Source organism: Grammomys surdaster, unplaced genomic scaffold (assembly GCF_004785775.1).
Source record: "Grammomys surdaster isolate TR1022 unplaced genomic scaffold, NIH_TR_1.0 126131, whole genome shotgun sequence".
Taxonomy (NCBI): domain Eukaryota; kingdom Metazoa; phylum Chordata; class Mammalia; order Rodentia; family Muridae; genus Grammomys; species Grammomys surdaster.
Window position 1 is genome coordinate 6,501,832 of NW_021620939.1, and position 12,071 is coordinate 6,513,902.

Here is a 12,071-nt window from a genome sequence, read left to right on the forward strand (position 1 = left end):
TAGGGAGGGAGGGGAGAAGAAAGGGAGGGAAGAAGGGAAAAAAAGGGAAAAAAGTCATCTCCAATCTCTAAAGGAGAGGTTATGAGACAGAAACATGCACAGCTGCCTCTGCCCTTGACACAGAGAGTCCTAAGGAGCTCAACTCTTTATTATCCCCAAGAACTGTTCAGACATCTTTCAGTGTGCAAGTCCTTTCCCACAGTGACATAAATTAAAATACTCAGATACCCAAAGGAGTTTCTATCAGCTGACAAGAGAAAATATAATACTTGCGTCTAGCCCAGGTCCCAGGCTCGGCTCCTCTCACCTCTGTGAGACATAAACTCCTGTCCCCCATCAAGAAAGGTCACACATTCTCTGCTCTGACTCCAAGTGCTTTCAGCCCATGGTCCTGCTCCAAGTCCAGAGACACAATGGAGAACAGGAGATACATCTTCAACACTAGCACAGGGATTATTTTTAATTTAAGGGCACAGCTTAACACAGGCCCTGTGGCAAAGGAGTTAACGCCATGCCTCTGGACACCCCAGTGTTTGCCTAGGTCTCCTTCCTACCAAAAGCCAGGAACCTGAGTATTTAAAGGAGACTCCAGTTCAAACCTCAGATTTGTACCCAAGACACCTTCTACCAGAGACTTTAAATGCCAGATTTAAAATTCTGATCCCCAGTCAGGTGTGGTGGCACATGCCTTTAATGCCAGCACTCAAAACAAGTAGATCTCTGTTGAGTTCAAGGCCAGCCTGTCTACAAAATGAATTTCAAGAAAAGCCAGGGATACACAGAGAAACCCTATCTTAAAAACAAAAACAACTAAAAACAACCCCTAATCCCCTATAGTCTTCACTGTGAGATGACCAGTAAGTCCATATTCTTTACTTAGGCCTTCTTTCACAGAACATAACTTGGAAGATGGATGGTTTGCAGTCAGATTGGCAGGAGGCTGTAGCAGAGAAGTATCCATATGCATTACATGCCAGGAAATACAACCAAAGGCTCTTACTCTAAACCAGCACCCTTCAAGGCATGGAGAAAGAACAATTGAGGAGGAGTTTCCATTACTTATTCTTCATCAAAAAAGGTTTCATTCACAGTCTCAACAAACCAGTCAAATATAGCCAAAAGGACAAAACTTAAGAGTTAGACTCTTGCTATAACTGAATTAATTTTAATGTGCTCCTGAACCCAAAAACTGTAAGTGCTGTCATTCAGGGTCTGTCTGTAAGATCTATCTATGCAGGAAGTGCAGGGAAGCAGACTCCATGGACAATCACTTGCACTGCTGACAGTGGCCTGCAAAATCAATTCCTTCATATTACAAACTTTCGGGTGGGTCCTTTGCATCTCTATGGCAGCATCTTCCAACAAGTATCACTGTACTCATCAAGCTCTGGGCCTTTCCGTGTTCACTTACAGATATGCCAGGTGCCTTCTTTCCCTGGTCCCTGTTAAAGCCTATCCTACCTACTCAAGTAAAGTCCCTACAACATTCCCTCATACCTTGTCACTGGCCCTTAACCTTCAGCTCTTCCCCTTAATCAAGTCAATCTAGCTAGTCCAACCTACAAGATTACCCGGAAGGCTGGCTACACGGAGTCACAGAAAACACTCTGAAGCACTCCCAAACGAGGTGGTCAGAACCCTTTGTTTTCTGTGGCCTTCTGCAAATTTTAAGTGTGGCAGTCACAAGGCAGAGTTTCATACAGAGAGAACACAGGTCTAGCTTGAGGCCAGAGGGTCAGACATCAGAAGTGATAGATAAGCCACGCCAACTGAAACAGAACCACAACTGCAAGGGAGAATCACTCCAGATATACCAATGTCAGAACTATACTTGGTGCCTCTCAGAGGTCAGGACCATGAGACCACATTCCAGCCCCTCCGGTACCCTTCTGATCGGAGCTATGATGTATTTTATCTGATGTTAACTATTCTCCCCTAAAAATTAATCTCTGGAACTGGAGAGATGGCTCAGTGGTTAAGAGTACAACTGCTTATAACTCTAGTTTCAGAAAGTCTGATGTCCTCATCTGGCCTCTGCAGGTGTTTGCACACATGCAAGGCATATACTTATACTCAAGCATGAACACATATTCGGAAAAAAATAGACCTTTAAAAATTTAATCATCATCTCCCCAAAAGAGCAGCTAAACATAGTTATAGCCACTCAAAAAGTTCTCACAGTCAGTCCTTCTACCCTAAGCCTTGGCATCTATTTTTGCTTTATTTTATTTCTCAGCTCTTGCCAGTAATTAAAAAGAAAAATGGAAGCCTCTATTTTCAGTAAGTATTTAAGTTGATAAGTCTGGACAAATACCATTCTGACAGCCCACTCCCAAGGATGCTTTCCTTTGCCAACCCACATTTCCCGGTGTGCTGTGCTCACAAGGGGTCCATTCAGAACCAGGGAACACCCACTTGAGGCAGGAAGAAACTACAGTTCATCTCACGCAGGCTGCATTGCCACAAAGCTCTCAAGCATCCAAAAAAAAAAAAAGCTCCTTTCATGAACCCTCTTCCTGACCACAGAGAGCAGCCATTGTTCTCAGGCAAACAATTAGGTAGCCCATGCCAGCAGCTGAGCACAGTCCCAGCAAGGGCTGCTCCCAGCCGGCCGACATCTTGGGCTGAGGAAAGTCCACATTGTCTGCAAGCAAGGAGGCTGGAAAAAAAGCATGGATGGAGAAATACACCCTCACAGGCTGCACCAAAATGAGACCTCTGAGAGGGCTCTACAAGAGACAGCCCTATCTTTCAGGAGATATGAAGTGTCTCTTGCCTACTACATTTTTGTTTTATTTTTCCAGACAGGGCCTCACTCTGCAGCTGAAGCTGACCACAAACTGAAAGAAAATCCTCCCGCATGTTAAGATTATAGGCATGCTCCCTAGCATGCCTATACACTAACTCCTCTCCAACTACCCTACAGAGGAGGTACTAAGCCAGAGCTGCTGCTGGCTAACTATGCTGTAGGCTGGGCCCATAGAAGGACCTGCAGTTGAAAACTCTCTGTGATAAGACTGTGGCCTGGAGTGGCCCAGACTCAACACTCATGCCAATGTACAGAGGCTTTGAGAACTCATATCATGTCTGAGGTGGAGAGGAGTCTCTATTCCCTCTGCTAGCTCGTAAATATTTGAAGGTCTACTGGGTAACAGGAGGCAACATACAAAATAACATAAAGCAAGAATTTCAAGCATGTATCTATTACTGAGGATGTTTGTTTTGTTCTTACTCTGTAACCCAGGCTGGCCTTCAACCATCTCAGCCTCCTAGAGTGCTGAGTTTATAGGCAAGTACTATACTGGGTATCCAGGACAGACATTTAAGAAGAAGGTAACAGAGCCGGGTGGTGGTGGCGCACGCCTTTAATCCCAGCACTTGGAAGGCAGAGGCAGGGGGATTTCTGAGTTCGAGGCCAGCCTGGTCTACAGAGTGAGTTCCATGACAGCCAGGGCTACACAGAGAAACTCTGTCTCGAAAAAACAAAAAAAAAAACAAAAAACAAAAAAAAAAAAGAAGAAGAAGGTAACAGGGTTTGTGGGAAGACTGCATTCAACAGATGGAGAACTCTAATATCTCAAAGGATATTCAAACTGAATCTGAAAGAGATGACAGTACAAAGAAAGAGGGCAGAAGGAAAAGAAGAGGGAGCCAAAGGCCTGAAGTAGCCATGAGAGAGGAGTAAGCAGAACTGAAAGGGGTAGACAAGGTGAGGGTAAGAGACAAAGAGGCAAAAAGGAGAGAAAGAGGAGCTGGGGACAGATCACAGGGCATAGATCTTAATGCAGATCAGTAACAGGAGACTGGGCAGATTCAAAACGATAAAATGTCTCTTACTTTAGTATGAAAAAGACCGAGGGTCAAGAACATAGATAAAGAACCCTGAGAGTAAGGTGCCGTAGAAAGAGGGTGCCAGGAGCAAGGTGTCAGCTGTGATTTGGATATTATCCTAAACAAGCATCTTGGTAATAACATCTAAAGTACTCCTTCTGTTGTTTGTTTGCTTGCTTGTTTGAGACAGCGTCTCATGTGTTCAACCTGGTCTCAAATTGACTATGCCACCCAAAAATGGCCTTGAATCTTCCTGCCTCCACCTCTCCAGCACTAGGATTATAAACTTGTGCTAACATATTTGACCTAAAATGTTCCTTATGTTAGGCATGGTGCCACATCACTTTAATAGGAAGACACAGGCAAGCAGATCTCTGTGAACGTACTGAGACAGGAAAAAAAAATGGCCTTACAGCAAACAATAATACTGGACAGTCACTGAAAGTTACATTCACAGTAAGTGTTAAAAATCATGGGATATTGGACTGGAGAGATGGCTCAGTGGTTAAGCACACTGATTGTTCTTCCAGAGGTCCTGAGTTCAATTCCCAGCAACCACATGGTGGCTCACAACCATCTGTAATGGAATCTGATGCTCTCTTCTGGTGTGTCTGAAGAGAGCAATTGTGTACTTACATACATAAAATAAATCTAAAAAAAAAAAAAAATCATGGGATAAAACCTGAGCTACAACAAATAAGAAAAGGTTAAAAATATAACCAGGACCAGAAGATGGTTCAGTGCTCAGAGATGCTAGACTTGACATTAAGACTATGAGCTGAGTTTGATCCCCAAGACCCACATGGAAGGAGGGAACCGACTCCTCTAACTTCCACACAAGATCCAAGGCACACTCCCCTCACCACAACCACACCCACACCCAAATAAATGTAGTTAAAAAATAAAGGCTGGAGAAATGGTTTATCACTTAAGAATACTTTCTTCTTCCCAGCACTTGGGAGACAGAGGTAGATCTCTGTGAGTTCAAGTTCAAGTCAAGCCTAGTCTATATAGTGAGATCCACTCCAGGCAGTGCTACATAGTGAAACACTATCTCCAAAACAAAACACCCATAGGTCTCACTAATCTAACTGCCCAAATGTGAGCTGTAACAAGGATAAAAACCAATGGGCATGCCAAAAGTGAATGGAGAAAGGCCAGGAGGCCTCAACCCTGCACAAAGAACTGTGAACAACTGAGGAAAGCTGGGAGCTGGAGGTGTTCTGCCCCAGGGAAGAGTATACTGATTGGTTGCCCAGGGCCAAATGATCAGCCCTGAAAACATTCACGTAAGTAAAATTATACAGACCGAGCAGGTAGCATTTAGAAACACACACACACACACACACACACACACTAGTAAATTTCCAGAATACTAGAGAAGGGTATATGAGATGGTTTGGAGGGAAGAAAAAGTAAGGGAGAAACATTGTAATTATTTTACAACTCAAAAAAGGAAAAAAGTGGAGGGGAAAAAAAAGGATACATTTTTTACAAGGATCAAAGTTCAGTGCCCAGCACCCATGATGAGTGGTTCACAACCACTTCTATCTCCAGCCGTTACGATCCAGTACCCTCTTCTACATTCTCCAGAGCCACACACAGCTGGCATTCACTCACACAAATATATAAAAATATTGGGTCAATCTAAAATATCTGTATATATGTAGTATGCCCACCTCTTTTTTATTTGTTTGTTTTTCGAGACAGGGTTTCTCTGTATAGCCTTGGCTGTCCTGGAACTCACTCTGTAGACCAGGCTGGCCTCAAACTCAGAAATCTGCCTGCCTCTACCTCCCAAGTGCTGGGATTAAAGGCGTGCGCCACCACTGCCTGGCTGTGTCCACCTCTTAATAAGCATAGAAAATAGTAGAAGCCACAAAACCGTTTTCTTTTTCTTCTCACATACTTTACAAGCCTACGTAACTTTTTTAAAAAAAAATTGTTTTTAGATTTATTTACTTTATTTCATGTGTATGGCTGTTTTAAGGCATATATATATATATATCCATCCCACATGCATACTTTTTGCCCTCAAAGGTCAGAGAAAGTATTTGAAACTTGAAGTTATGGGTGTTGTGAGCCAGCATGTATGTGCTAAGAATTTAACCCAGGTCCTCTGAACAAGTGTTTTTAACTCCTGAGCCATCTTTCCAGCTCTTCTGTTATTATAGTAGGGAAAAAAATTCCTTTAACATAGATTTTTCAGCCAGGTTGGTAGCACACATCTGTAATCCCACCATTCAGCAGAAAGAGGTAGGAAGATCATAGTTCAGAAGCCAGTGAAAGACGGCTCAAAATAAGGAAGCAATACTTTTTCAAGCTTATTTTTACAAGTGAGAAAAATCAAAGCTCCAAGAATCAGATCATGCTTTACTTTTCCAAATCTTCAATCCATATAGCCTGGTTCTGAAGAGCAGGATGGCTAAGGAATCAAAACTAGAATCTAGCCAGGCGGTGGTGGCACATGCCTTTAATCCCAGCACTTGGGAGGCAGAGACAGGAGGATTTCTGAGTTCGAGGCCAGCCTGGTCTACAGAGTGAGTTCCAGGACAGCCAGGGCTACACAGAGAAACCCTATCTTGAAAAACAAAAACATAAAACAAAAACAAAACAAAAAGAATCTAGTGTTCTGGGCAAGTACTCTGTTGCTGAACTACACCCCAGTACTTCATCTGTTTTCCTACAGGCTCATCAGCTACTAAACTGTTTGTTCTCCACAGATAAATATGTTCAGATAAAATCCTGTTTTCCCAGCGAAAGCTCTTTATGCCCCTGGTGAATAAGCCTGTTATATGTCTCTGCCAGATACTATAACTATCTAACTCACTGAATCAATTCAAGATACTTCTGGTCAAAATTAATCCATGTAAAACATTCCAATAACCATTAGAACAAAAACAGGCAATCCTTCAGAGATACCAATCCTTAACTAATAGATTAGCATCTGGCCTGCTGGGGTAGAAAGAGTTCTATGGTCTGGTGGTCGTGGTGCATGCCTTTAATCCCAGCCATCAGGAGGCAGAGGCAAGAGAATCTCTGGATTCAAGGCCAGCCTAGTCTACAGAGCAAGCTCCTGGACAGCCAGAGCTACATAGTGAGATCCTGTCTAAAAAACAAACAAATAAACAAACTACGGAGACAGAGACATAGATCAATATTGATATCAATCTATGGAATTCATCTGCTCTATGAGCTAGGGTCTTCAGAAGTAAGGTCACCCTGCAAATAAATAGTCTATGATTTACAGAGAATGGAGTCCAGAGAGAAAAGAATAGGTCCACCCACATTAAATAAGCAACAGATTCACCTCTTCCTGGTAAGACTGGCATGGAATCTGTGGCCGTTCAACCTAGAAGCCTGGTTTTGTATGTCAAAGAGGACACACCAACTTTGTGAAAGTTTCAACCAAGAGCTGACAGTGACGGTGCTTCTGGGCTGGAGCTGAAGAGATGGCTCAGTGGTTAAGAACACTGGCTGCTCTTACAGAAGACCTGGGTTTGGTTCTCAGCACCCATATGGCAGCTCACAACCATGTGTAACTCCAGTTCCAGGAAACGCACACCCTCTTCTGACTTCAGTGGACACAAGGCACACATGTGGTGTACATAGGTACACGTAGGCAACACACCACACACACATAATTTAAAAAAGGAAGAAAAAGGTGCTGCTGGGCAACTTTCCAAGCTTAGGCCTTAAAGGAGGAATGGCTCCAGGTGGGAGTCATGGCTCAGTGAGTCTGACAGCCTCTGATCTCTGCAGACGGAGGGCACACATGTGGTGCTCAAGCCAGCCCCATCTCAACAGATAAATTAAGAAGATATGACAAAAAAGGAAAAGGCATCAAGTATCAAAACTAAACTGGAAGAGGGACCTCTTCCTTAGCTGTTTGTACATGCAGTCTCACCTTGATGGTTTCTCCACTGGAGGCAATTAAATCTGTCGGAATGCTCACTCGAAACGAGCGCCCAACAACAGCCGTGCCATCTGGAATGCCAACCACGGTGGGAACAGCCTCCTGGAAGTCTGAGAGAACTGAGTGCATGGATGCTTCAAGCTGGTTCTTCCAGTCTCTCATAGCCTCTGGGGGTTCGCTGGGCCAGTGGGCCTGAGCCATAGCCACAGACAGTAGGAGGAGAAAGGTCTGTCCCCAGAGGGGATGCAGCAGCCAGTTGTCCAAAGACATCCTCATCCAGGCTAGTGTTTGCTCAAGCCAACAACTGCTAAGGAAGGAAGCAAATGATGTGGTCCCAGGGCTGGGTCCTCACCCTCTGCACAGCTGTTCCATCCTAGAGTACCCAGCACCTACAAAAGAAAAACAGAGTCAAACGTTCAAACAGTGTTGGCGGCTTTGAGACTGTCTACTTCCCAAGTGTTTTGCCAAGACAGTCTACCCTAATGAGAAGCCTCTGACTCCTGTGGTCTTCAGCAGTTACTTAGTGCTGAAAATTGATTGGTCTAGTAAGTGTAAAATAACATTGAATTTGAAATTTTGTATAAAAACAAAATGTAAAATACCTCACTAGTAATTTAAAGGGAAGGCCAAAGAGATGGCTCAGTGGTTAAGAGCACTGGCTGCTCTTCCAGAGGACCCAGGTTCAATTCTCAGCATCTACATGGTGGCTCACAGCTCCAGTTCCAGGGGATCTGACACTCTCACACAGACAAGCATACAGGCAAAACACCAGTGCATATAAGCAAATAATCATTTAAAAAATAATTTAAAGGGATAATACATATTGAAACCATAGCAAACTGAATCACACATTATTAAATGAATTAAAAAATCTATAAAATACAAATAGGTGAAATGAAGTTCACCTGCTTATTCTGTTGTGAGAGGGAACTAAGCGGCATTCGTTGACATTCTGTCTCTAAGCAGCACTGCTCCTCCATACCTTCTTTCTGAGTCACATCCCCAGTCCAGCAAAGCTACAACCACATGCCTAAAAACACCACACTCAACTTCTCTTTTTCTTTTTTTGTTTTTAAAATTTTTTACCTTTATTAATTTTATTTAATTTTAGGTTTTTTGAGACAGGGTCTCTCTATGTAGCCCTGGCTGCCCTAGAACCCATTCTGTAGACCAAGCCAGCCTACAGCTACCTGTTTCTGTCTCTCGAGTGCTGGAATTTAAGGAATACATCACCACACTCAGCTGATTTATTTATATGTATGAATGGTTTGCCTACATATATGTGTACCACATGTATGTGTACCACATGTATGCCTGTGTCCTCAAAGGTCAGAAAACGTTTCAGATCCCCTGGAGCCATACTTACGGATAATTGTAAGCTGCCATATGAATGATAGGAATTGAACCCAGGTCGTTTGCAAGAGCTACAAACAGACGCTTTAAATCACTAAGCCGTCTCTGTAGCCTCTCCAAATTTTCTTAGATGAATCATAAAAATATGGAAGAATGTGTAGCACTGACAAATCTGCATACTCAGGTATGTATGACATCAGTGTGTTTTCTACTGAATCATGTGATAGGAAATAAACCTTAAGCAGGGTGTGGTGCCACACACTTGGGCCTGTACATCCTAGCACTCAGGAGGCAGAAGAAAAGGAAGGAGAACAGCCACAAGTTTTAGCCCAGCAGATTAGCCAGGGCTTTAAGCAAGAATCCATCTCAAAGAACAAAGCAAGGGCCAGTGAAATGCCCTTGAGTAAAGATTCACACCAACAAGGCTAATAACCTGAGTTCAATCCCTAGATCCCATATGGTAGAAGAGATAAGAAAGAACTGGCTCCAACAGTTGTACTATTCTGTACGTGCGAGCGCAAGTGTGTGTGTGTGTATGTGTGTGTGTGTGTGTGTGACACACACACACACACATACACACACACACACACACGAGGTGGGGTGGAAGTTAATTACTTAATTAAAAAAAACATGGTGACACAGGTCTGGAATCCTGCCCCTGAGAAGTAAAGCCAGGAGGACCAGAAATACAAGTATCCTTGACTCTATAGGGAGTTGAGACCGGTTTTATAGCCTTCGGACTTGAATCCTGTTCCTATGAGTGTTGGGAAAAGTTTGAAATAGTAACTAAAACCCAAACCCATCTTGGTATCTGGAGACTCTGCCCTATTTACTCCACCCTACTCATTCTCCTATCTTTCTGCTTACTTTCTGTCTGTTCCCCGCTCTCCCTCCCTAACCCTGGCCCAGTTGCTGGGCTAAGAATGTGGTTTAGCAATGAAATTCCTGTCTAGCATGTGATGTGCAAAGCCTGTGCTCAACTCCTGGAAGCACCAAAGGGGAAATTTCAATAGTAGGCATGCACAGGCCTTTTGTATTTTTATTTTTCCTACTTTTTTTCTGATTTATTTCATTTACTTTTCCATCTACTAAGTCCAGTTGATCTTTTACTTTCCCAACCTGATTCTCAATTTTAAATTTTTAGCTTATTTGAAAACAGCACTAATTATAAGACACACCCTATCCCATTAAAAGCATGAGCTTAGTCCCACTATCTGTGGTCACATGACGACATGGGGTGTCTGTTTCACAGGCATGACTAAGATCTCTGCATTTAGCAGTCAGGCAATGTCCAGGGCACAACTCCAACTACTATGTGCTGGTTTTCCATGCTCTGGGGAGAAAAGATAGTTTCTGCCACTTGGCTAAAAGCAGCCTGCGTGTCTTTCCGATGCTGGCTTTCTATAAGCAAGGGTCATGCCTGCTTGTGTTAGAAGCCTTGTAAATTATATCTACATGTCTATATTAAGCTGTCCTTCTGGACAAATTTTAATTTTTAAATTTTCTTTATTGAGGAGAGGGTGCATGCCACAGCAGGCATATGGAAGTCAAAGGACAGCTTTTGGGAGTCTCCTTTTATCACATGGGTCTTAGGATTCAAGATTAGCCAGGACTGGCACCAAGTGCCGTTCTCTACTCATTAAGCCATCTTACTAGCTCTAGAAAAATTTTTGTACAAGTCTCAAATGCTCAATCTTGGTCACTAGAGGACAATCACTAGAGAGATAGTTTGCAGGGACCAAAGACCAAAGCATAATACAAATTCAACCACTGTCAAATAAAGCTGGGTGGCTACAATCTGTTAGGAGAAAGGGTCCAGTGCTCCTGACAGGGCATCCACAGCTAACACTTCATGTACATGTACACCGTCTGTGACACCTGTACTCACAGCTGATCCTCTGAATGGATCGAACCTGCACCCACTGCTGCCAGAGCTCTCCTACTGAGAGATGAGTGCTGTGGTGCAGCCAGGGATGCAGGGCAGAGCACACAAGGCAATCTGCACTCCCAGGGATGCCCTATGCCAGCAAAATACAATTCCATAAAACAGGCCCTCTTGGAGCTTAGCAAAGACCCTGGGGCTCTCTGAACACACATGTCGAGAGGCCCTGGTACACAGGGTAAAAGGTAAGTTTGTCTGACAGCAGCCTTAGACACTCTCTACCCCTAAAGACCACAGAAACTTTAAAGATATTAGAAGAGCTGAAGAAACCAAGTATGGGCGGCACAGGCTTAAAATCTTAGCAGCAGAAGCTATGACATGAGGACTTCAAACTTGAGGTTAGCTTGGGCAACCTAGTGAATTCAAGGCCAAGAGGGCTACAACAGGGAGACTTTGCACCCTAAAATGCTTAATTAATTAAATGTGTTAGAGGATGGATGGTGGTGCACATCTGAATTCCACTACTCACACAGCCAGACTGGGCTACAAAAAAGTGTTGCTGTCTACAGAAAAGACTAACCCTTCTTTCCGTGACAGCAAGGTAGGAGCAGTCACTCAAGCTGCTCAGGACTGCCCTGAGAGCCAGCAGTAACTGGAAGAGCCCTTAACAACACAGATTCTCCCCCACCTCACTGCTGAGCCTTGCATACACTCAGCATTTAATAGCCACATCTCGCCGGGCGGTGGTGGCGCACACCTTTAATCCCAGCACTTGGGAGGCAGAGGCAGGCAGATCTCTGAGTTCAAGGTCAGCCTGGTCTACAGAGTGAGTTCCAGGACAGCCAGGGCTACACAGAGAAACTCTGTCTCGAAAAAAAAAAAAAAAAAAGCCACATCCCTGCCTAGAGGTAGAAGAATATTGAAGGTGAGACCATCACCAAGCTCTTGAGAAGTCTGCAGTAATCTATCAGACATCTTCAATCTAAAAATGGAAGACTCAAATGGGCAGAAGTAAAGTGACATTTCACAAGTACCTAAAAAGGTAACTCAAAATACTAAAAGTCACCTTGGAAGTAGAAACTATACATC

At 43.6% G+C, this 12,071-nt stretch overlaps 1 protein-coding gene across 4 annotated transcripts in view; it reads right to left on the reverse strand.

Annotated features, from left to right (window-relative positions):
- Dag1 (dystroglycan 1) overlaps window positions 1–12,071 on the reverse strand; it is a 57,325-nt gene that overhangs the window by 5,844 nt on the left and 39,410 nt on the right. For all 4 annotated transcript variants that reach the window (XM_028756666.1, XM_028756664.1, XM_028756665.1 and 1 more), the window contains exon 3: window positions 7,739–8,136. In XM_028756666.1, coding sequence (XP_028612499.1) covers window positions 7,739–8,023 — 285 coding nt within the window. In that variant the 5' untranslated portion in view covers window positions 8,024–8,136. The remainder of the gene's footprint in view (window positions 1–7,738; window positions 8,137–12,071) is intronic.